The 22,879-nt window shown below is 43.0% G+C and overlaps 1 protein-coding gene across 4 annotated transcripts; it reads right to left on the reverse strand.

Annotated features, from left to right (window-relative positions):
* Positions 1-163: 163 nt before the first annotated feature.
* On the reverse strand, positions 164-22,682 carry LOC124863978 (protein FAM117A-like). 4 transcript variants are annotated; one of them, XM_047358572.1, is made up of 9 exons: positions 22,619-22,682; positions 22,190-22,529; positions 13,824-13,969; positions 9,539-9,634; positions 9,286-9,387; positions 7,092-7,208; positions 5,444-5,669; positions 5,179-5,353; positions 164-1,820 (listed from the first exon to the last, which is right to left on the reverse strand). In XM_047358572.1, the coding sequence occupies exons 2-9, from the start codon at positions 22,326-22,328 to the stop codon at positions 1,607-1,609; spliced, it is 1,215 nt and encodes a 404-aa protein (XP_047214528.1). In that variant the 5' UTR covers positions 22,329-22,529; positions 22,619-22,682; the 3' UTR covers positions 164-1,606. The 4 variants fall into 4 exon arrangements, with proteins under 4 accessions (XP_047214528.1, XP_047214527.1, XP_047214529.1 ...); XM_047358571.1 differs by having other exon boundaries at positions 22,190-22,674; XM_047358574.1 differs by having other exon boundaries at positions 1,686-1,820; positions 5,174-5,353; positions 22,190-22,674.
* Between the last annotated feature and the right edge of the window lie 197 nt (positions 22,683-22,879).

The following is a 22,879-nucleotide window of genomic DNA, read 5'->3' on the forward strand; positions in this document are numbered from 1 at the left end:
TATAATATTCTTTGAAAACAGACATGTGCTGACAATATGTTCCTTGAAAATAAGGCTTTGATATCAATAAGTTGCCTGTAATTCCACAAATATTGTACAACAGGATATTTACCCTTAATTTTTCTCTTATTCTAAAACAATTAATAATACCACCAGCTCCGTATTTTGATGTATGTTATCTCTTTATTTAACACTGCGTGGAACGATTCAAACCAACTTACACAGTCCAGGAAAGTATGAAAATTAAAATTTGGTTTAAGTCTTAATAAATATGGATAAAAATAAAACAAAAATCTCAGTGTTTCCAATCTATTTCCTACTGGACTTTGTAACAGAGGCACATCTATTAAGAAAAAATAAAATAAAATAAACAAGCAACACTGACTGTCAACTAAAAGATGGAAACAGCTGTGATGATTTCTATTTTTGGGTCATCTACCACATCAAGCCTTTTTGTTACTCAGGCTCCAGCCATCAAAGCCTTCGTTTTTGAGTATGTGAGAACACATAGTCACTAATAATCAGCTTTACAAGTTAGTAATAGGGTCTCAGGTGATAACATTTTCTCTTGATATTCAACAATTATACTCACATATCTTTAACATGGGGATATAGTTTGAAGCCTTAAATTCAGGAGATATTTAGAAAAACCGTTGTTCCCTATTGTCCATCTAGGGTAAATTTAAAAAGTGATTTGCTGAAATACATAAAATATTGTCAGAACATGTGAATCTGAGAAATTATAGAAATAAGAAATGCTAAACCTTAAAATGTAGAGCTGGAAAATAGCTAAATCATATTCCCTTATTTTCCAAAATTTCCAGACAGCAACACTTGAGGAAAATCCTAGAAGGACAGACATAACATTGCAGATGTAATTATGTCAATTTTAGGCAAGTAAATCTATAAAAACATCAAATCCTACCTGTAATATGCATTTCAAACATAACAAACAACATTTCTTTGTCAAATACATAACTGTAAACCCTTAGAAAAATAAGAAAATAAATATTGTCTATCCTAACATCTGTAGAAAAGTAGGGGATAAGTGTTAAAATATTAATTTTTAATCAACACATTTAGCATGGAAATCTACCACGAATATGTTCACATGTTATGGATAGACTGTAAAAGCAATTTACATACGTTGTGAGTGCTTGGCTTGCTGAAACTAAATTCACTTTGATATGAATAATAAAAAACAAAAACCTGGGAGATTGCAGACATATCAAATTAAATCCCTTTTTTGTTTTCTGGAAAAGGGCAATGTACTTCTAAACATGGATTTCTAACACATGATCAAATTAAATCCTGAAGTCTAATCTTTGTCTCTTACGGTGGAATCCCAGAATAAAAGTAGTATCAGTGAGATTTAAAAAATAACAGAAAAAATATCCTTTAGGTAGAAATAATCAATCAACCAACTGAACTTTAGGCCACATTATCCTAAAGCATGGCAGAAACGATGCTTACAGTCACACAGAGTGTAATGGTCAACAGACCCACAGCAATGAGATACTTAATTGTCAGTCTGCATAAAAACATTATTAAGTGTTCCAGCAGTGCATTGTTGTGTAGTCCTGAGAGACACTGTTCAGATTTCCAACTACTGCATGCCCAGATTCCTGGTAGGAGACGTCTGACCCGAGCAGCCAGTGACAGGAGACACGGACAGGCCGCTAAAAAGGAGGTCCATGGAGGGCAGCAGGGGTTTCAGAAGGCTGACTGGGCAGAAAGCAGAGCCTCCGTGGGGGGTAAAGTTGACTTTGTTAGGGTCCGGACAGGATGGCTGGAGGGGATGCTCATCTTGATAGGCAGACCTGGAGGTGAAGAGATACAAGGAGAACATAGAATAAAGTCAAGGTTGCTAAAATACTTATACTTTCACCATTCTGCAACAACATGAATCATTATTTTACACAAACAGCTGAACTAAAATTATTTAGGAAAAAAAAAACACAGTCAGTCAGTCATTTTCTACCGCTTATTCCATAGTGGGTCGCGGGGGAGCTGGTGCCTATCTCCAGCAGTCTATGGGCGAGAGGCAGGGTACACCCTGAACAGGTCGCCAGTCCATCGCAGGGCAACACACAAACAACCATGCACACACTCATTCATACACCTAAGGGCAATTTATAGTGACCAATTAACCTAACAGGCATGTCTTTGGAACCGGTGCAAAGAGGATTGGGTGGCGGACGAAGGTGGAGACCTCAACGGCCCGATCCCCGGATGCTTAGGCTGGCTCTAGGGACGTGGAATGTCACCTCGCTGGGGGGGAAGGAGCCTGAGCTTGTGCGGGAGGTCGAGAGATATCGACTAGAAATAGTCGGGCTCGCCTCCACGCACAGCGTGGGCTCTGGAACCCATCTCCTTGAGAGGGGTTGGACTCTCTTCTACTCTGGAGTGGCCCACGGGGAGAGGCGGCGGGCTGGTGTGGGTTTGCTTGTTGCCCCCCAGCTCAGCCGTCTCGTGTTGGGGTTTACCCCAGTGGATGAGAGGGTTGTATCCCTGCGCCTTCGGGTTGGGGAGAGGTCTCTGACTATCATTTCAGCTTACGGGCCGAGTGGTAGTGCAGAGTACCCTGCCTTCTTGGCGTCCCTGTCGGGGGTGCTGGATAGCGCCCCTCCCGGGGACTCCATTATTCTGCTGGGGACTTCAACGCCCACGTGGGGAACGACAGTGACACCTGGAGAGGCGTGATCGGGAGGAATGGCCTCCCCGATCTGAATCCGAGTGGTGTTTTGTTATTGGACTTCTGTGCTAGTCACGGATTGTCCATAACGAACACCATGTTCAAACATAAGGGTGTCCATCAGTGCACTTGGCACCAGGACACCCTAGGCAGGAGGTCGATGATCGACTTTGTTGTCGTATCATCAGACCTTCGGCCGCATGTTTTGGACACTCGGGTGAAGAGAGGGGCTGAGCTGTCCACTGATCATCACCTGGTGGTGAGTTGGATCCGCTGGAGGAGGAGAAAGCCGGACAGACTCGGCAGGCCCAAGCGCACAGTGAGGGTCTGCTGGGAACGCCTGGCGGAGCCCTCGGCCAGGGATGTATTCAACTCCCACCTCCGGGAGAGCTTCGACCAGATCCCGGGGGATGTTGGAGACATAGAGTCCGAGTGGACCATGTTCTCTGCATCTATTGTCGATGCTGCTGCCCATAGCTGCGGCCGTAAGGTCTGCGGTGCCTGTCGTGGCGGCAATCCCAGAACCCGGTGGTGGACACCGGCAGTAAGGGATGCTGTTAAGCTGAAGAAGGAGTCCTATCGGCTGTGGTTGGCTTGTGGGACTCCTGAGGCGGCTGACGGGTACCGTGAGGCCAAGCGTGCTGCGGCCCGGGCTGTGGCAGAGGCAAAAACTCGGGCCTGGGAAGAGTTCGGTGAGGCCATGGAGAAGGACTACCGGTTGGCCTCGAAGCGATTCTGGCAAACCGTCCGGCGCCTCAGGAGGGGGAAGCAGCGCTTTGCCAACACTGTTTATAGTGGGGGCGGGAGACTGCTGACCTCGACTGAGGACATTATCGGGCGGTGGAAGGAGTACTTCGAGGATCTCCTCAATCCTGCCATCACGCATTCCGTGGTGGAAACAGAGGCTGGGGACTCGGGGTTGGACTCTTTCATCACCCAGGCTGAAGTCACCGAGGTGGTTAAAAAGCTCCGCGGTGGCAAGGCTTCGGGGGTGGATGAGATCCGCCCTGAGTACCTCAAGTGTCTGGATGTTGTAGGGCTGTCATGGTTGACACGCCTCTTCAACATTGCGTGGCGGTCGAGGACAGTGCCTCTGGACTGGCAGACTGGGGTGGTGGTCCCCCTTTATAAGAAGGGGGACCGGAGGGTGTGTTCCAACTACAGGGGGATCATACTCCTCAGCCTCCCTGGTAAGGCCTATGCCAGGGTATTGGAGAGGAGAGTCCGACCGATAGTCAAACCTCGGCTTCAGGAGGAACAGTGTGGTTTTCGTCCCAGCCGTGGAACACTGGACCAGCTCTATACCCTCTACAGGCTGCTCGAGGGTTCATGGGAGTTTGCCCAACCGGTTCACATGTGTTTTGTGGACCTGGAGAAGGCATTCGACTGTGTTCCTCGTGATGCCCTGTGGGGGGTGCTCCAGGAGTATGGAATCGGGGGCCCTTTATTAGGGGCCATCCGGTCCCTGTACGAGCGGAGCAGGAGTTTGGTCCGCATTGCCGGCACTAAGTCGGACCTGTTCCCAGTGCATGTTGGACTCTGGCAGGGCTGCCCTTTGTCGCCGGTCCTGTTCATAACTTTTATGGACAGGATTTCTAGACGCAGCCAAGGGCCGGAGGGGGTCTGGTTTGGGGACCAGTGGATTTCGTCTCTTCTTTTTGCGGATGACGTGGTCCTGCTGGCCCCCTCTAGCCAAGACCTACAGCATGCGCTGTGGCGGTTCGCAGCAGAGTGTGAAGCGGCTGGGATGAGGATCAGCTCCTCCAAGTCCGAGGCCATGGTACTCGACCGGAAAAGGGTGGCTTGTCCTCTTCAGGTTGGAGGGGAGTTCCTGCCTCAAGTGGAGGAGTTTAAGTATCTCGGGGTTTTGTTCACGAGTGAGGGAAGAATGGAGCGGGAGATCGACAGACGGATCGGTGCAGCTGCCACAGTAATGGGGGCGCTGTGCCGGTCCATTGTGGTGAAGAGAGAGCTGAGCCGAAAAGCAAAGCTCTCAATTTACTGGTCGGTCTACGTTCCTACCCTCACCTATGGCCATGAACTTTGGGTCATGACCGAAAGAACGAGATCACGGATACAAGCGGCTGAAATGAGCTTCCTCCGTAGGGTGGCCGGGCACTCCCTTAGAGATAGGGTGAGGAGCTCGGCCATCCGGGAGGAGCTCGGAGTAGAGCCGCTGCTCCTCCACATTGAGAGGAGCCAGTTGAGGTGGCTCAGGCATCTATACCGGATGCCTCCTGGACGCCTTCCTCGGGAGGTGTTCCAGGCACGTCCCACCGGGAGGAGGCCCAGGGGACGGCCTAGGACACGCTGGAGGGACTATGTCTCTCGGCTGGCCTGGGAACGCCTTGGGCTCCCCCTGGAGGAGCTGGAGGAGGTGTCTGGAGAGAGGGACGTCTGGGCGTCTCTGCTGAGTCTGCTGCCCCCGCGACCCGGTCCTGGATAAGCGGAAGACGACGAACGAACGAAAAAAAACACCTTACATTGCTTCCCCACATACTCGAACTCGCTCGCAGCCTTCTGGTGGCTCGCGCTGGAAGGAGTACGTTTTGTTGGGACGAGGGGAAGAGGAGCACGGCTGCTGCAGAGGAGGTTCCAGTGCAAATGAAGGAAGCGATGTTGATGGAGAAGGACGCAAGCCCCCACACTCTGCAGGCTCTGCACAGGAACGTACATTATCACTGTATCAACACAGGAACTAATAACTGATATTTCAATGTCATGCTTTGACAAAGTCCAGAGTCCAACCTGGCTCCAACATGGGACACAGTGGCGGGGAAAGGCACGAAAGTGATGCATTCAGGTGGTATGGAGAACTAGAAGCAGACAGGAGTGAAAAATCAAGAGGACATGGAGACTGGGAAGGTGACAGAAGAGAAGGATCCAGGGGTCCTGGAGAGGGTTCACTCTGGGAGCCGCTGCTGCATCTCTGAGCGGGGACGGGAGCCCTGTGGCCATCTGGGATATCCAAAATCTGAAATATTCAAGACGTAATTTAAGGCAACGAAAAGCTAAATGATTTTAACGGTTTCACATTATTATGAATAATATAAACCAGTTTCAAGACAAACGGGTCATTATACAAATATTTCTATGCTTATATTGAATGAGAAATATGACACATCTGTAAGGCATTAATTAACTAAAACGGACTGTGCATGAGATAATGCAAACGAACTCAATCAGAGCTTTGAATAAACTGAATTTCCAGTGATTCTCAAAAGTGTCCATACCCTTATTAAAATGTTAGGCTTTTGTGATGTAACTGTATCCCCTTTTAATCTAACACACTGCGTACAACAGAAATAGTAAAAACATATTTTTTGGGGTAAAAAATAAAGATAAAGGTGCAATAAACTGGGTACCTTAAATTAATATTTTGTTGAAGCACATTTTTAATAAATGTCAGCATTCAGACTTCTTTGGTCAGAGTCTATCAGCATCACAGATCTCGACTTGGAAATACTTGCCCACACTGCCTTGTAAAAATTCTTCAACTCTCTCAGATTGGGAGGATATCTCTTGTCCATGGCCTTCTTCAGATGACACCATAGACTTTTAGTCCGATTTAGTTCTGAACTTCTGATGAAGTCAGAAATCTCTTCATCTTCAGCTTTCTTGTAGACACCCCAAAGTTTTAGGTCAAACCTGAAAGGCATTGTTTCTTTCTATTATCTGTTTTATGTCTAGGTTTTATATAGATATTATTGTACACTGCTTTGGTTAAACTTGTATTTTATAATTGGACTTGGTCTTGGCCTTGACAAAAACCCAAGTTTCATCTGAAGAAAAGTGATCCCAGATCATGATGCTGCCACCTCCATGTTTTCCTGTTCCTGCAGCACCTTAAGTGACCAGTTTTGTCTTCTCATCTTTTCAACCGTTGTGGTGAAATGTCAAGTATTTGTAGTGTCGTTGTTGTCTTATAATTAGTCCAATTATTGATGACTATATCTTCAGCTGAAGGATGCAAATGAGCAAATGTCTGGTAAATCCAACTAGGCTAAGTAACCTTTATGTAAAGCTATTCATTTTTAATATCATTGATGGTAGGTATGTATCAAACAAAACTGAATGCTTAAACTGGACCAAAAGACGCTTGAACAAATTATAAGTTCAAGGTTGTGCACAGTTATGCAACCAGGCTTTTGCAGGTTTTTGTATTACATGCATTTTCAGTTGAATTGTGCAAGGTACATATCACTTTAAAGGTGGATAAAGCTTTGTTATATTTGTCTTGGTCTCGTTTTTTACATCATAAACACCTGGCTGGGATGTGTACACTTTTGAGGTCCACTGTATATGGAAACAGGAAAAAAGTCTTGTTTGCTTTGTTTTTCCTCACTGATCTTGATTTAGGAATTATACAGTCCCTCTTGTAACTTAGTGGCCTAACCTCATGCTGATCATCTGGTTTCTCAGACACAAACACTTCCTCCAGCTCCAAGCTGAGACCCTCAACGCTCCGCCTCAGCCGCGGTGCAAGTCTGTTCAGAGACATCATGGGCACTGTCTACAGAAAAACAGATAAATTACAACCACTGTCAGAGGATTTAGTCAACACAGGAGCCTTTAAGACAGCTAAAACTAAACTGTGTATTTTTCAAGGTGCAACAAACTGCATTAAACCAAAACAAATTTTCTTTGCTAAGTTTGTGGATGAAGAACAGGTTGATCTCTTGAGTTTAGGAACATTTATTTATTTACAGTGCCTGGCAGAAGTTTACATTTACTCATCATGGGGATTTTGGGCTTTTAATCATTTACTTTAGCTTTTGTTTTTATGAGTGAACTAATAATCCAAGGCAACACTGGAGTAACTTTCCAGTTGCACTACTCTTCCATCTCCCCAGTTATATTTGGATAAATGTCACAAGTTGCAAATAAACCACATACTGTCACTGGATCATCACACTGAGGAGCTGAATTTCAGTCTCCTTATCTCTCAACTGATTCTGAAAAGGTTAGCGGCTTTTATTCTGAGTTCTTCATTATTCTCAGTACTCTGCACAGCTACTAAACTAGGCTTCTGAGCCTGCCGCTGGTGGTTTCCTGCCATCATCTTCCAGAGCTTTCAATAAATCTTTTCAATCTTGCCTATTGTGTCCAGCTGAAATTTTGGGTTATCTGAATTATTTGTTACATCAAATAAATGTAAGGGCATGGAATTGCTCAACATGTCTTGGTATATCGAAGTATTAAGTGTTTTTCTTTATGCTTGTACGAAGGGGTCGGGTCCAACTCCTGATAAACAGCCAAACACCAGAATATCCTCTGAAACAACGCAGTCGGGCAGGAGCCAATATCCTGGCAACTACCCAACCCAGACTCATCCATTGGGTTGCCAAACAAAGGGGCACAATCTGTCACTCGAGGAAACATGTCTCCTCTGCTCTAGAGTCCAGCTTTCTGCCACCGGATCTGACTGTACAGCTATGCTGCAGCTGCTGCAGCTGCTCCAGTACGGAAACCCATTCTATTTTCTCTTTGCAAAGTTATTGAGAGATTCTGAAGCCCCACATGATGTTTGGAGGTCTTTTAGCTATTGAGTGCGGAAAATTGCAGATCAACGCAAGCTATGCTCGTCGGCATCCACTGACCCTGCTCTGTGATTTTATGAGTCCTACAACTTTATGGCTAAGTTACCCATGTTTCCATTTGCTATAATTTTATAATACCAGTAATAGTGGAATATTATGCAGCAAAGACATTTCACGATTGAACCTATTGCACAGGTGGCATCCTATCACGATACAATACTGGGATTTACTGAGTTCCTGAGGGTGACCCATTGTTTCACAAATGTTTGTAGAAGCAGTATGCATGGCTAGGACCTGGATTTTATACAGCTGCGGTCATGAAAGTGATTGGGAATACTGAATTCAGTGGTCTGGATGGGTGAATAAAACGTTTTACTGTATAATTTTTACATTCTGAGTTTTTAAAAAATGCACAAAACTCTCAGAGTTGTCCCCCTAATTCTTGTTTTGAAAATCATTGAAGTTGTATGCTGTTTAATCTTTCCACCTAGAACATTAGTCATAAAAATGCTGTATCTAAAGTCCAAAACTGACATTTATACCCATGCTAACTGACTATAACCCTCTAACCCAGACTGTATTTATAGTGTTAAGCCCAAAATGATTCATACCATGGTTGGTTAAATCTAAAACAATTTTCATTCAGTCGAGAAGTTAGTTTGTGATATAAAATGAGACAGGAAACTTGCTGAACGCAATAAAACAATGTTGAATTATTTTTAAAAAAAGTTTTCAAACATTTTATGGAGAAATCATTATGGGTATTGCAGCAATCAAACAATCTTTTATAATTGCTGACCAGCTTTTTCCATGTTTCCACTGGTTGACAATTTATTTTCGCTTGTGAACTTGTGCCTCCTTGCCATCACCCTAATCTTTATCTCCCTCCATAGATTTGGATGTTGGCTGGGCCACTTCAAAACGTTAATATCAATTCTAGTCAAAAGTAACATGTCAGTAAAAATCAAAAATGTACTTTAAGCCTAAATCCGCAAGGGGTGTGAATATTTTGGTCTTAAATATACCTAAATACATTTAGCAGAAGGCTACCTGAGTCATGCCTGCTGCCTGTCCTGCCGGCAATGTGATGTGGGGGAGATCATATCCTGCATTCCTGGAGCGTTTTTGCAGGTGGTGCCTCAGTTTGGCCACCTGAGGGCAGAAGGGATATAAAAATGATTTAGGAGCCAGTCTGACTTGCTCTGAAAGCGAAAGGTTACAAACGTTGCCCTAGGGTGCTGTTAATATTTCAAGATAATGAGGGAAAAGGCATTTTTTAAAACTTTATTAGTTCAGTACTTGCCTCCTTCAAGTGCTCTGCACTGCCCCAAGATGCTGAGCGCTTGTGCCCACCCACAGTTCTCCTTCCTCGGGTCTCCTCTGTCCAGGAACATGGAGTCTTTAAAAACACACACAGTAAGATGAACAAGGATACCAGTGTTGGCTCTCACACTGCTGTTTGGGGATATGCAGATCAAAGGAGCCTATTTAGGTAAGGTTCCAGTGGTCAGCAGTTTTGACCTTTTGGCAGAACTCTACATTGCTGAGCCAGCAAACGACCATCAGCTCTACCTCTTGAGAGAACGACACAGAAGCTGAGGCCCACAGCTGTCTCACACACCTGTCTCACAACAGCTGTACAAAGGAAGATGACAAGAAACCACTGTGAGCTGCAAAAACAGCCCCACTTCCACAAACACACACACACACACACACACACACTAAAAAAAAACCATCCAAACCACATAAACAAATACAAATTCAACACCTCACTGCACTTAGACACATATACTAACCCTATTTTTAACATAGAGAGGGGCAAAAACAAAAACAAGCAAACACTTTGGTGCACTTCTTCTTTTTCAGCCACCATAGACCCTGCTCTAATATATCCATACCGAGTTCTTCACATTCACTCTTGATCTTCTGCCAGCTGGATCCTGGTGGATCACCCCAAACTGCTGGTTATGAGCAGACGACTGGACATTCATCCTCATCAGTTGAGTTCCAGGTTGGACTATTCAACAGGATCGAGTACCTAAAGTTTTGGTATCTCATCGATCCATTTGCACAGCTTCCCACACAACTTGACCCACTCTGAAAGCTCCATTCTACTCATTAGCTGGCCTCAGTCAGCTAGAAATGAGGTCACACAGCTTTCGATCCCAGCAGCACAATAAATAAAACCTCATATCTAGCTATCAGCCTCACAACTCCACAGAAAAGTTACTTCCATTACTTCCATATCTGCCTGCAGGAAAAAAAAACAGATATAATGTCCCCTTCAGTCTATTTGAATGTCCAGAAGGTTAAATAGGTCAGAATACAGCATGAGTGAGTCATCCAGTGACATTGGCATAAAGTTACATCTACTAAAACCCCCTCCCCCATGCAATCATCCAACTCTAACATCCCACCCTTCCCATAACATGAGCCAAGCATCATGGGACACCGTCCTATAAAAAGACCTAAAATGTATTTGAGAATTTGGCCTTCGTGGCTAATGTTTCTATCTAAAAGGAACATAGCAACAACTTATATCTATAGTTATGGCAAAATGATCATGATAAAAATTGTCTGGTTTTAATTAGGTTCTCAATTTGTTTAAATCTATCCCCCAGAGATCAAAAACACACAACAGATTCCACACTTTCATTAGTTATTAAGCAAAGATAAAGAGAAAATCTAAAAGCTGCAAGTAAATAAAGTACACACCATGGTCCAATAGCTCATAGAATCACATCTACCTTTAATCAGTCTCTCACACTCTTGTGGAAAAATTGTCCTGTTCTTTTCTCCAACCTTGTTTCACTTCATTGAGGTTTGCAGACATTTGTTTCTGCACGGCTCTCTTAAGGCCTCGGACTTTGTGCTGTAGAAACACTTTTAATCTTTTCTTTTTTAGCCATTCTGTTATAGATTCGCTGCTGTTTGTGGGATCATTGTCTTGGTGATGACACAGGTTGGACCAAGCTTCATCTGTCAGGAAAATTACCTCTCTTAAACTCTGGAGTACTTTGGTACGCAAAATGGTTCTTTACTGCCTGACACAATGACTACAAGGTGTTTAGTTCCTTTAACCTCACTCGGTACTATTTTGTGCTTAGTTTTCACCAAACATCTCTACTTTTGTCTGATCTGTCTTAATGGTGTTTCAGATGCCTCCTGATCCATTCAAATACATTCAAATATACCATCTTGTTTATAAGAGAAGAGGCTCTCTTCTAGCATCCTTTCAAAACAATCCATACTAGTTCAGTGCTTTTCCTTATTATCCTGCCTAAGAACATAAACCATTAAACTGCTACCTGAGGCCTGTAGACACTCAGATGGAGTCTCTCTTTGTTGTGAATTTGTTGAGACGTCCAACCATGGAAAGCTTGGTCTTACATGTTTTCCACTTAAGAAAAATCTTTTTCAATGGTGAATGATTGATTTGAACTCTTTTAACTCTTCACAATTGAATGGACAGCAAGAATTACTTCTCAAAGTCATTAGTTGTTTCTTTCTTCCTTGGCATTGTGTTAATACACTCCACACAAGCAAACTGGCAATATGTCTCTTTTTATAGAGCAGAGTGTTGATTTAACTTCAAAATCCTGAGGTACCAACAAGGGGTACTTAATATTCACAGACATAATCTCCATCTAGGTTTCATTTTATTTACCAGACAATGACTGAATGGAATCAGCTGTGTTTTTGTATGCTTAACAATAGCATTAAAATTTTTAGAGCTTATGTGAGTCTATATAGTAAAAGATGGTGTATTGTTTTACAATGTACTGATTCTTCGCTGGTAAATGTTTTGAATGATCATAATCATGATACATCTTAACAGTGATGCATCTAGAGCTTCTGTCATGTAATAACTATATCTGAGGACTGAGTTTAATTATAACACAATAATTAATGGACTGGGGAAATGGGTGGGATTGTCTGGTGCTATACTAAACTAGTTCCGGTCTTATTTAGCACTTGGATTGCCATTTGTATGAATGTTACTAAACAAATAAACTTGCCCTGCTTGTCTTTCTTTTTCCAACGAACCAATGTAAATCTATAAAAATGTCAGACATAGTTACTTATAGATTTAATCGTTTTCAGCAATAGTTAATGCTTATTTTGGTTTAGAAATTATGTAAGAAGTCAAAAAGGAATCAGAAGGACATTAAGCCAAGAAGCCACCATAGAAGTATGGGCCAAGGAATTGCAATGACCAGTGGGTCAGTTGATCCACTTATATATAGGCTGAAATATGAACAACCTTTTAATGGATTATATAAAACTTTATAAAATCAAAGTGCCTAGATGCAGAATCCAGTAAGCATTAGTGATTTTTTTCAGGTTTTCCTTTCACTGAACTCCTAGTTGCTCCAAACGGCAGGCGAAGCCCCTTACACAGCATTTACGGGGCCTTTAGCATCTGTGTGTGTGTGTGTATGTGTGTGTGTGTGTGTGTGTGTGTGTGTGTGTGTGTGTGTGTGTGTGTGTGTGTGTGTGTGTGTGTGTGAATGAATGGGAACCACATGTAGAGTTTTGCAGAATCCATCTAAGGTTACGATGATCTAAGCTGAGTGCAGAACATGTATCATTCATAACAAAGCATCTCTAAATAATCAAAACTGTGTTTTATTTAGAACTGCTACACAGATTTCATTAATAAGAATAATTAGCCAAGTAATTGCGGAAGTAATGAGATTTCTACCAGCTGCACCATGCACCATAAATATCAGCCTGCTAGCATTAGAACTGAGCTCAAACTCCTGAGTCAGAGATGAGCTTAAAGATGTGCTATCTCTTGCTGACTGAAGTGACCTCAGATACTTTCAATAATGATGTGGTTATCTGATACAGAATTGAATCAGCAATTAAAGTGTAAAATTCTGACTTTTTTCTGATTTTTAAACGAAAACAAGTCAAGCTCAGTGATATTTCTGCTTAGTGCATGAAAAAGGATTAAATTGCATGCGGGGGGGCTGTAATACCATCTGACATAATGCAAAGGAAGTTTGGCGAGCGGAGGTGGGTCGGTAGTGGGCTTCAGGGGAGCACTGGGGGGATGGGGTGTCTGTATAATGAGGTCAGGAGGGGTCTTTTTCTCACAATGGAGGCAAAGGGGGTTCATGCAAGCTTTAAACTGTGTCATGAGCAAAGATGAACATGTGTGAAACTCTGCAATGTGAAGTCTGGGCTTTATGAACTAGTTTGGGACAAATACAGTCGAGGGGTGGTGGAGGGAAAGCAAGGGAGAAACAGCAGTTTGAAGAAGAACAAAACAACTATTTCCAGTTGGCTGCTTTCCACCCGCTGTATCAAACTGGAACACACACCCCCCAGACACCTGCAGAGCCTACATCAGATATCTTGTCTTTACATACACAAGACGGAGAGCTGACGAGCACCTGGAGTTAAACCTGTCTGCTTTCTCCTCTGCAACACACAGGTTTTATGGGAAATACGTTCCTGGACCAGCTAACTCTGGTGCAACCCAAGCTGACATTCATCTTGTCCAGTTTTCCTTTAATTACTGTAACTTCTATTGAAGCATAATTACTAATTGGAAGGTTGTAAAATATACTGGCATTTACCTGAGTGGCTTTGTCATTGACACAGGCAACCGGTGTGCCCTCTGCCTCTTTGGGCCAGTGCCCCTGCAGATACGGTCCAACGATTGTATCCAAAGAAAGAGTTCGACGAATTGTGGGTCTTGGTGGGCGGGCAGCGTTTCTGTCAACTTTTGAAAACAGAAAAAATATACATCCAATAAGTGACAAGTGTATGTTTTAGCTTGGTGTTGAGCGTCATATATTTCATTGGAGTTTTATGTGACAGACAAACATAAAGTAGTGCATGAATTTAAAGTGGAAAGAAAATGGCCGCTTTAGTTTCAAAATGTTTTACGAATAAAGTTCTCAAAGATACAGCTTGTATTCAGTCTTTTTTACTTTGATACCAAAAAATAAAAATGGGCACAACGATCTTCATCAGATGTCCACTTATTTGTAAGTAGAGTCCATATGAATGAATTTTAGTATAAATTCAGGTGTTCTGTGAAAGCCTCATCAGCTTGTTGGAGAGCATTAGTAAACAAAGAGCATCATGAAGTTCAAGGAACACAGCAGACAGGTCTGGGAGAGAGTTGTGGAGAAGTGTTAAGCAAGGTTAGGTTATAAAACAAAATCCCAAGAAGCTTTGAACATATCACAGAGTGGGTTCTCAACGGGTACTCCGGCTTCCTCCCACAGTCCAAAGACATGCCTGTTAGGTTAATTGGTCTCTCTAAATTGCTCTTAGGTGTGTGACTGAGTGTGTGCTTGGTTGTTTGTGTGTTGCCCTGCAATGGACTGGCAACCTGCCCAGGGTGTACCCCGCCTCCCGCCCATAGACTGCTGGAGATAGGCACCAGCTCCCCGCGATCCACTATGCATGAAGCGGTATAATTAAATGTTTCTGTTGTTCAACTGCAAACCTACCAAGACTTGGGTCCACCTAAACTGACAGATTGAAAAAGCAGAGTAATAATGAGAGAAGCAGCTTAGAATCAGAATCAGAATCAGCTTTATTGCCAAGTTCGTAAATACAAACAAGGAATTTGACTCCGGTACACTTTGCTCTCTGGGTTTTGTTTTTTGCATTAATGAGTATACATATATACAATATACAAATATACACATACAGTACAGACCAAAAGTTTGGACACACCTTCTCATTCATAAGAGAAGGTGTGTCTTCTTTATTTTCATGACTATGAATATTGTAGCTTCACACTGAAGGCATCAAAACTATGAATTAACACATGTGGAATTATATACTGAACAAAAAAGTGTGAAGCAACTGAAAATATGTCTTATATTCTAGGTTCTTCAAAGTAGCCACCTTTTGCTTTGATTACTGCTACAAACACTCTTGGCATTCTGTTGATGAGCTTCAAGAGGTAGTCACCTGAAATGGTTTTCACTTCACAGGTGTGCCCTGTCAGGTTTAATAAGTGAGATTTCAAGCCTTATAAATGGGGTTGGGACCATCAGTTGTGTTGTGCAGGAGGTGGATACAGTACACAGCTGATAGTCCTACTGAATAGACTGTTAGAATTTGTATTATGGCAAGAAAAAAGCAGCTATGTAAAGAAAAACGAGTGGCCATCATTACTTTAAGAAATGAAGGTCACTCAGTCCGAACAATTGGGAAAACTTTGAAAGTGTCCCCAAGTGCAGTCGCAAAAACCATCAAATGCTACAAAGAAACTGGCTCACATGAGGACCGCCCCAGGAAAGGAAGACCAAGAGTCACCTCTGCTGCGGACGATAAGTTCATCCAAGTCACCAGCCTCAGAAATCGCAGGTTAACAGCAGCTCAGATTAGAGAACAGGTCAATGCCACAGAGTTCTAGCAGCAGACACATCTCTAGAACAACTGTTAAGAGGAGACTGTGTGAATCAGGCCTTCATGGTAAAATAGCTGCTAGGAAACCACTGCTGAGGACAGGCAACAAGCAGAAGAGACTTGTTTGGGCTAAAGAACACAAGGAATGGACATTAGACAAGTGGAAATCTGTGCTTTGGTCTGATGAGTCCAAGTTTGAGATCTTTGGTTCCGACCACCGTGTCTTTTTGCGGCACAGAAGAGGTGAACGGATGGACTCCACATGCCTGGTTCTCACCGTGAAACATGGAGGAGAAGGTGTGATGGTGTGGGGGTGCTTTGCTGGTGACACTGTTGGGGATTTATTCAAAATTGAAGGCATACTGAACCAGCATGGCTACCACAGCATCTTGCAGCGGCATGCTATTCCATCCGGTTTGTGTTTAGTTGGACCATCATTTATTTTTCAACAGGACAATGACCCCAAACACACCTCCAGGCTGTGTAAGGGCTATTTGACCAAGAAGGAGAGTGATGGGATGCTGCGCCAGATGACCTGGCCTCCACAGTCACCGGACCTGAACCCAATTGAGATGGTTTGGGGTGAGCTGGACCGCAGAGTGAAGGCAAAAGGGCCAACAAGCGCTAAGCAACTCTGGGAACTCCTTCAAGACTGTTGGAAAACCATTTCAGGTGACTACCTCTTGAAGCTCATCGACAGAATGCCAAGAGTGTGCGGAGCAGTAATCAAAGCAAAAGGTGGATACTTTGAAGAACCTAGAATATAAGACATATTTTCAGTTGTTTCACACTTTTTTGTTCAGTATATAATTCCACATGTGTTAATTCATAGTTTTGATGCCTTCAGTGTGAAGCTACAATATTCATAGTCATGAAAATAAAGACAACTCTTTGAATGAGAAGGTGTGTCCAAACTTTTGGTCTGTACTTTATATAAATAAAAAGCTGCATTTGCAACATCTGTATGCTGTTGTTTGGTACTCTATTAAATGTTCATCAGAGAAACAGCCTGGGGGAAGAAACTGTCTCTGTGGCGGCTGGTTTTAGTGAACAGTGCTCTGTAGCGGCGACCTGAAACTCTGAACAGTTTATGTGCAGGGTGTGTGGGGTCTGCAGAGATGTTAGCAGCTCTTTTCTTGACCCTAGACCTGTATAAGTCCTGGATGGAGGGAAGGTCAGCTCTGATTATTCTCTCTGCATTCCTGATTATTCGTTGCAGTCTGGACCTGTCCTGTTTGGTGGATGAGCCAAACCACACTGAGATGGATGAAGACAGGACAGACTGAATGATGGCAGTGTAGAAGATGACCAACAGCTCCTGTGGAAGGTTGAACTTCTTGAGTTGCCTCAGGAAGTACAGTCTCTGCTGGGCCTTCTTTCGAACAGTGTCTATGTGTGAAGACCATCTCAGGTCCTCAGAGATGGTGGTTCCTAAGAACCTGAAGTGGTCCACAGCCGATACAGTGTTGTTGAGGATGGTGAGGGGGTGTATATGGGTGGTGTTCTCCAAAAGTTCCATACCATTTCTACAGTCTTGAGTGGATTGAGTTCCCGGATAGTTCTGACTACACCAGTGTATCAGTCGATCCACCTCCTGTCTGTATGCAGACTCATCACCGTCCTGGATCAGACCAATGACAATGGTGTCGTCTGCAAACTTCAGGAGTTTCACGGACGAGTCCGGTGAGGTGCAGTCATTTGTGTACAGGGAGAAGAGGAGTGGGGATAGAACACACCCCTGGGGGGCACCAGTACTTATTGATCTGGTTCAGGAGAAGATGCTCCCCAGTCACACCTGCTGCTGTCGGTCAGAAACACCTACACCCACACTATGAAACATGGTGGTGGCAGCACCAAGCTGAGGGGATGCTTTACTCCAACAGGTACAGGAAAACTCCTCAGAGTTGATGGAAAGAAAAATGGAGCTAAAAGCAGGGTAATTCTGGAAAAAAAAACAGTTAGAGGCTGCAACAGGCTTGAGACTGGGGTGGATGTTCCAGCAAGACAACAGCCCAAAACATACAGGCAGAGGAATGATGGAAAGGTTTAGTTTATCCGTTTGTTGGAATGGCCCAATCAAAGTCCAGACCTAATTTCAATTTAGAATATGAGGCAAGACCTGAAAATTGTTGTTTAAAGATGCTCTCCATCCAATTTACTGAGCTTAAGCTATTTTATAAAGAATGGAAAAACATATAGTTTCTAGAACGTTAGTGGAGATAGAGTTGTGATTGAAGAAAAGGTGGTTCTAGAAAAAAACAGACTGAAAACCCTGTCTTTATCTTAGTTTGTGATTGTAACACAACTAAATGTTAAACATTTGAAAAGATGACAATCATTTTGCAAGGGTCCTTATATTTAAATAACTCCCTTTAAAGGACAGCAGTGACCTCCTGACTGTTTGACCACATTTGGCTTGTGGTAACCCTGCATGTAACAAACACAGTGCTGTGCAGACGTGCAGAGTCATACCTCATTGCATTTTACTTTTACTTTTAGCAGCCATACTGTTTTTTGTTCAAAAGTTTATAAGGCTTTCATAAGGTCTTTGAACTCTGGGTGAATTTGTAAGTCCCCTATTCTGACCTTCAGGGGAAAACAAACAACAAAAGTGCAGTAAAATGTTTACTGCAATTTTATTTATAGTTCTTACAAATGATTTCCAGATACTATCTGTACTAAAGACGTGTCTGCCTATTTGAATGTCAACTTTAATCATTTTTAGGCAGATTTCTGCACAGAAATTTTAAAAAGCAATGAAGGTTCAAGGAAAACTATTGAAATTCATTCAGAAATCCTATTGTTAAAGATCACATTATAAGTTAAGCAAAACGTCTTAATTCCTGGAGGTAGAAGATAAAGAACTAATGCAACTAACATCTTAGAGGAACTGATCAGTGTCAGTGCTTGAAAGGGGGCATATCATGCAAAATTTACTTTTTTAGCACTTAAATACATTTTGTTGTGTACTTGGAGTCTGTAGGAGTGCAGAAAAGTTGAATTTAGTCTCCAGGTGCTGCGTAGATATCTTTATACTGTGTTTGGGTCATAATTTTCACTTTTCTCTATTCTCTACTGTGTTTTTTTGAACTGTTACGTCACAGTATTTGCTGCAGAACAGCTAAACAAGGTCATGGACTTCCGGGTCCCAATTCAGTGTATCCGCCATTTTTATTTCCCGCTGCGATTTTGTATCCCAAGCTCAAGTATGCCGAAGCTTCAAGTGGGTAAGTCTAAATGTTCGGTTGTTGGGTGTATTAACCCACATCGTCCCCCAACATCAGAACCACTTCGAAGTGCCTGGTTAAATTTTATTTTTCATGGAAATGTACCCACATTCAAGGACCAGTGGCTTCAGCAACCTCAAAAAGTATTTACTGAAAGACTTCACCTGATTAAGGGGTCAGTTCTTTCTGTCTATGGAAACGATGGACACATCAAAGTGATAAGCTGAAAATAAAGCTAAAATGACAACAAACTTTATTTTAGACATGAATTTATTGTGTTTTGATGTGCCGTCTTGGCCATTGTTTTGATAGCAGTAGCATCATGCCTTCTGCTTATGTTAGCACTGTGTGCTGCTTTTAGCTCCTTGAGGACATAACTGTACAGTTTTGAATGTTATTACATAAACAGTTTAGCATTGTTTTTGCCCCTTTTCTCAGTTTCTGCTGTTCTAGATAATTGTGTCGCTGGTATCAAACTACAAAAATGGCCGAAAGGGTTGGACTGGTACGCTCTTTGACCTAGAGAAGTGTGGGATGTAAAGTGCCTCAATAGCATTTAAAGAGACCGCACCAAAACAAGTTGCTCTCAGACGCACCTCAGAACAGGTAAAAGAGGAGCCTGTGGAGCTACAAGAACAAGGAGTTCAGACCAAAGCATTGCAGTTCCACTTTATATAGACCACAGCTAAATGATTTAAGTGTGAAAAGGAAGGATTTAAAAGCATTATATGGGGCACTGCGCTGGTGGCGTAGGGTTTAAGCACGCAACCACATATAGGAGCTACAGTCCTCGATGTGGCCATCCCAGGTTCAAGTCCTGGACCTGGCAACCTTTGCCAAATGACTCGGCCCTTCTTTCCTGTTTGCCTACTGTCAAAAAATTTAAAATAAAGGTGTCTAGTGCCAAAAAAACATCTTTAAAAAACTAAATAAAAGCATGCTATGTCCCCTTTAAGACTTGCACTGGTGCAATACTGTGCGAGCATGTGCATGTTGGCAGCTTTTTGTGCCCCCTGGCAGGTGTGGATCATGCCTATGACCTGGAGCAAAGCTACATAAGGCCAGGAATTCTCACCACAAGATGCTAGTTTATTTATCACCGACCTGTAAGCACATCCACAGTACGCTGTCTTTGGCCGGGGTCGCAGGGCAGACAGAAAGTATAAATAACATGCAGATGTGACTTTCATGGACCTAGTTAACATAACAAGCACTCTGAGAGAAACAAAGAGGCCTTAAAAAGTCCTGCTGCTGTGTTAGCGTCATGCATAAACTCTACAGAAATCCAGCAGGTCATAGTGCGAAGGGGAAAGCGGAGTGTCAAAATAATATTATGAGTGGAAAGTTATGTTTCAGGGTTAGCAACCTCCTTTTGTTGACATAGCTTTCTCAGAACGTGTTGCATTTTTTGTTTTAAGACCACAGGGCTGGAGTTAGTCAAACTGAACTTCTCCTGTTAAGATCATGACAAAGATCTACCTTCTTGCTTTTCCTTCAACACTGTTAGCCAGACTTTTCCAAACTCAGTTTAGATACCTCTTGTCACTCATAGAACATGTCATAGTCAGCTTTTTGATTTGTTTTAATAGTTTGTGGAAATTGTTATTAAAAAGAATATAAAATCTGCCTTCCCAAAAAAAGCTTCTAAATGTACGTGTCGCTGATGACATCACATAGGGCATAAGACAAACGATCAGCGCCCTTTTAAACATGTCCATTTGCAGTTTTTCTTGTTGAATTTCTTCTGTGTTTATTTGTATGTTTTTATTCTATTTCCCCTTTTAAAGGTGTTTACTGTGTGGTGGCAGCAAAATGCTTGAATGGAACATGAAGACACAGCACGGATTTCAATTAAATTTGGCAATCATGAGCACGGGATGTGAAGATGACCAGGACAGACTGGATTGGTCGGATTTCATTAGCAAAAATCTTCAATAATCAACCAAGTTGTTTTAAACATCATATGAGCTGGTGGAATTGTTCCATTAAGATGACCTTCAAGTCCCAACAAAGTTTCATACAGAACTGCAGCATCACCTGCTTCTTTCATTGAAAATAGGAGAGATTTTAAATTGGCCAACTCCTTTCAGTCAGTCAGTCAGTTTCTACCGCTTATTCCATAGTGGGTCGCAGGGGAGCTGGTGCCTATCTCCAGCAGTCTATGGGCGAGAGGCGGGGTCCACCCTGGACAGCAGGGCACAACTCCTATCAGTTAGGCCCAATATTAATGCACCTACAGTACCTAACCCTTCGCCATCATTCCAGTCAGCACCAGAAGGAAAGAAGTTGATAAAGCTAAAGCAGTAGTTCACACAGCATGACCATATGTCTGAAAACAATCACTGTCATAGTCATGGTTAGCTGCGGCCCTTCACAGTAGCATCCATCATTGGAGTCTCACACGGTTCAACCCCTTGCAACTCAAATGTTTCCAAATCCACACTGAAAGCTCTCAAAACGCACTTGTCTGACATAATGGTTACTAATGCCAGCTGATCTGCTCAATTATTCTGCTTCTGATGTCATCAACCAAATACGTAAAAGGCAGAATAAATGTTTTCAAATTTCTAATGTGCTTTTTAAAACGTTTCGTAGTCAGTCGTTTTCTATACCGCTCCGTCCATAGTGGCTTGCGTGGAAAGCTGGTGCTTCTCCAGCAGTGTATGGGCAGGAGAAGGGGTACACCCTGGATGGGTTGCCAGTCCATTGCAGGGGAACAAAACCATGCAGACACACTCATTCACACGCCTAAGGGCAATTTACAGAGACCAATTAACCTAACAGGCATGTCTTTGGAAGCCAGAGTACCTGATGAGAACCCACGCATGCACAGTGAGAACATGCAAACTCCATGCAGAAAGACCCCCGGCCAGGAATCGAACCCAAGACCTTCTTGCTATAAGGCAACAGTGCTACCAACTGCACCACCATGTAGCCCCAAGTTTCATAGTTTAAGGTGTGTTTTTCTTGTCAGATGAAAAACATGCACTGCTGGATAGAGCCTTTAATACCTGGTGTTCAAATAAACTGCAGTTTTCCTGCATTTATCAGTTTTACAACAACCCTGTTACATATATATAAAAAAGATATTGATCATAAAGGCCTATTAGATTTAGAAAGTACCCTTTTATCTAGATTTAATAATGTTACCAATTGTCAGTCATTGCTGTTTAACTTGACAGCACGTTGTTTCATAAAGAGTGGAAATATTTCCTTATTACCAAAAAAGTAAAGCTTTGTCCTGCATTTTCTAAGCAAAATAACACTTATAAGGTGAGTGAAAACAAACTTTGGTGTCTCTGCAGTGCATAGGGGTGATCCCCTACTGTTGCTTGTGCATTTACCCGCTTTGTGCTCCCTGCAGAGGAGAACGGAGCCTCTCTGGAGCTGGAACGGGACGGTGGCTCGGAGGGGCTGCAGGCTGGGGTTGCTGCATCCCCGGGGCGCTCCTCCACTCCTGCCCGTCATCCCCCCCCCACGCATCCACGCACTCACACACTTCTCTCCCACAACCGAGCCGCGCTTAAGAAAACACACACTCAGCTTGTGTCAAGTTGTGTCCCCGTCGTTCACAGCTGCTTCTTTTTCTAACTGTAATCAGTTCCTCCAAGACGCTGAATGCATAAACTGCAGAAGCTTTCTTTTGTGATAGTAACAGTCATTTTTCTCGCCTTGCTGTTTCGTCTAAGCGGAGAAAATCAGAAAGACAAGCGTAGTGAAGTCTACAGTCTAGATCCGTGTATAATACATCAGAAGTGATGCGATCGCCTTACATTTGGTAGTTTGATTCCCGTCTCGGCAGAATGACAACAGCTCAACCTGTGTAAGAAACTCGTGTGGCATTTTATTTGTAAGACAGGCTGATCTGGTTGGTCGCTGCAGAATATTACTGAACGCCTATTGGACGTCACATCCATCTATCTTCTTAAAGGAGAGTTTAGCCCCTCCACCCCCCATCACCTCCAAAAAATTCCCACCCACTTTGTTAAGATTTTTGTTCTGCTTTGCAGGGCATGGCCCATCCATCCCCTCCT

This window comes from Girardinichthys multiradiatus, chromosome Y (genome assembly GCF_021462225.1).
Source record: "Girardinichthys multiradiatus isolate DD_20200921_A chromosome Y, DD_fGirMul_XY1, whole genome shotgun sequence".
NCBI lineage: Eukaryota > Metazoa > Chordata > Actinopteri > Cyprinodontiformes > Goodeidae > Girardinichthys > Girardinichthys multiradiatus.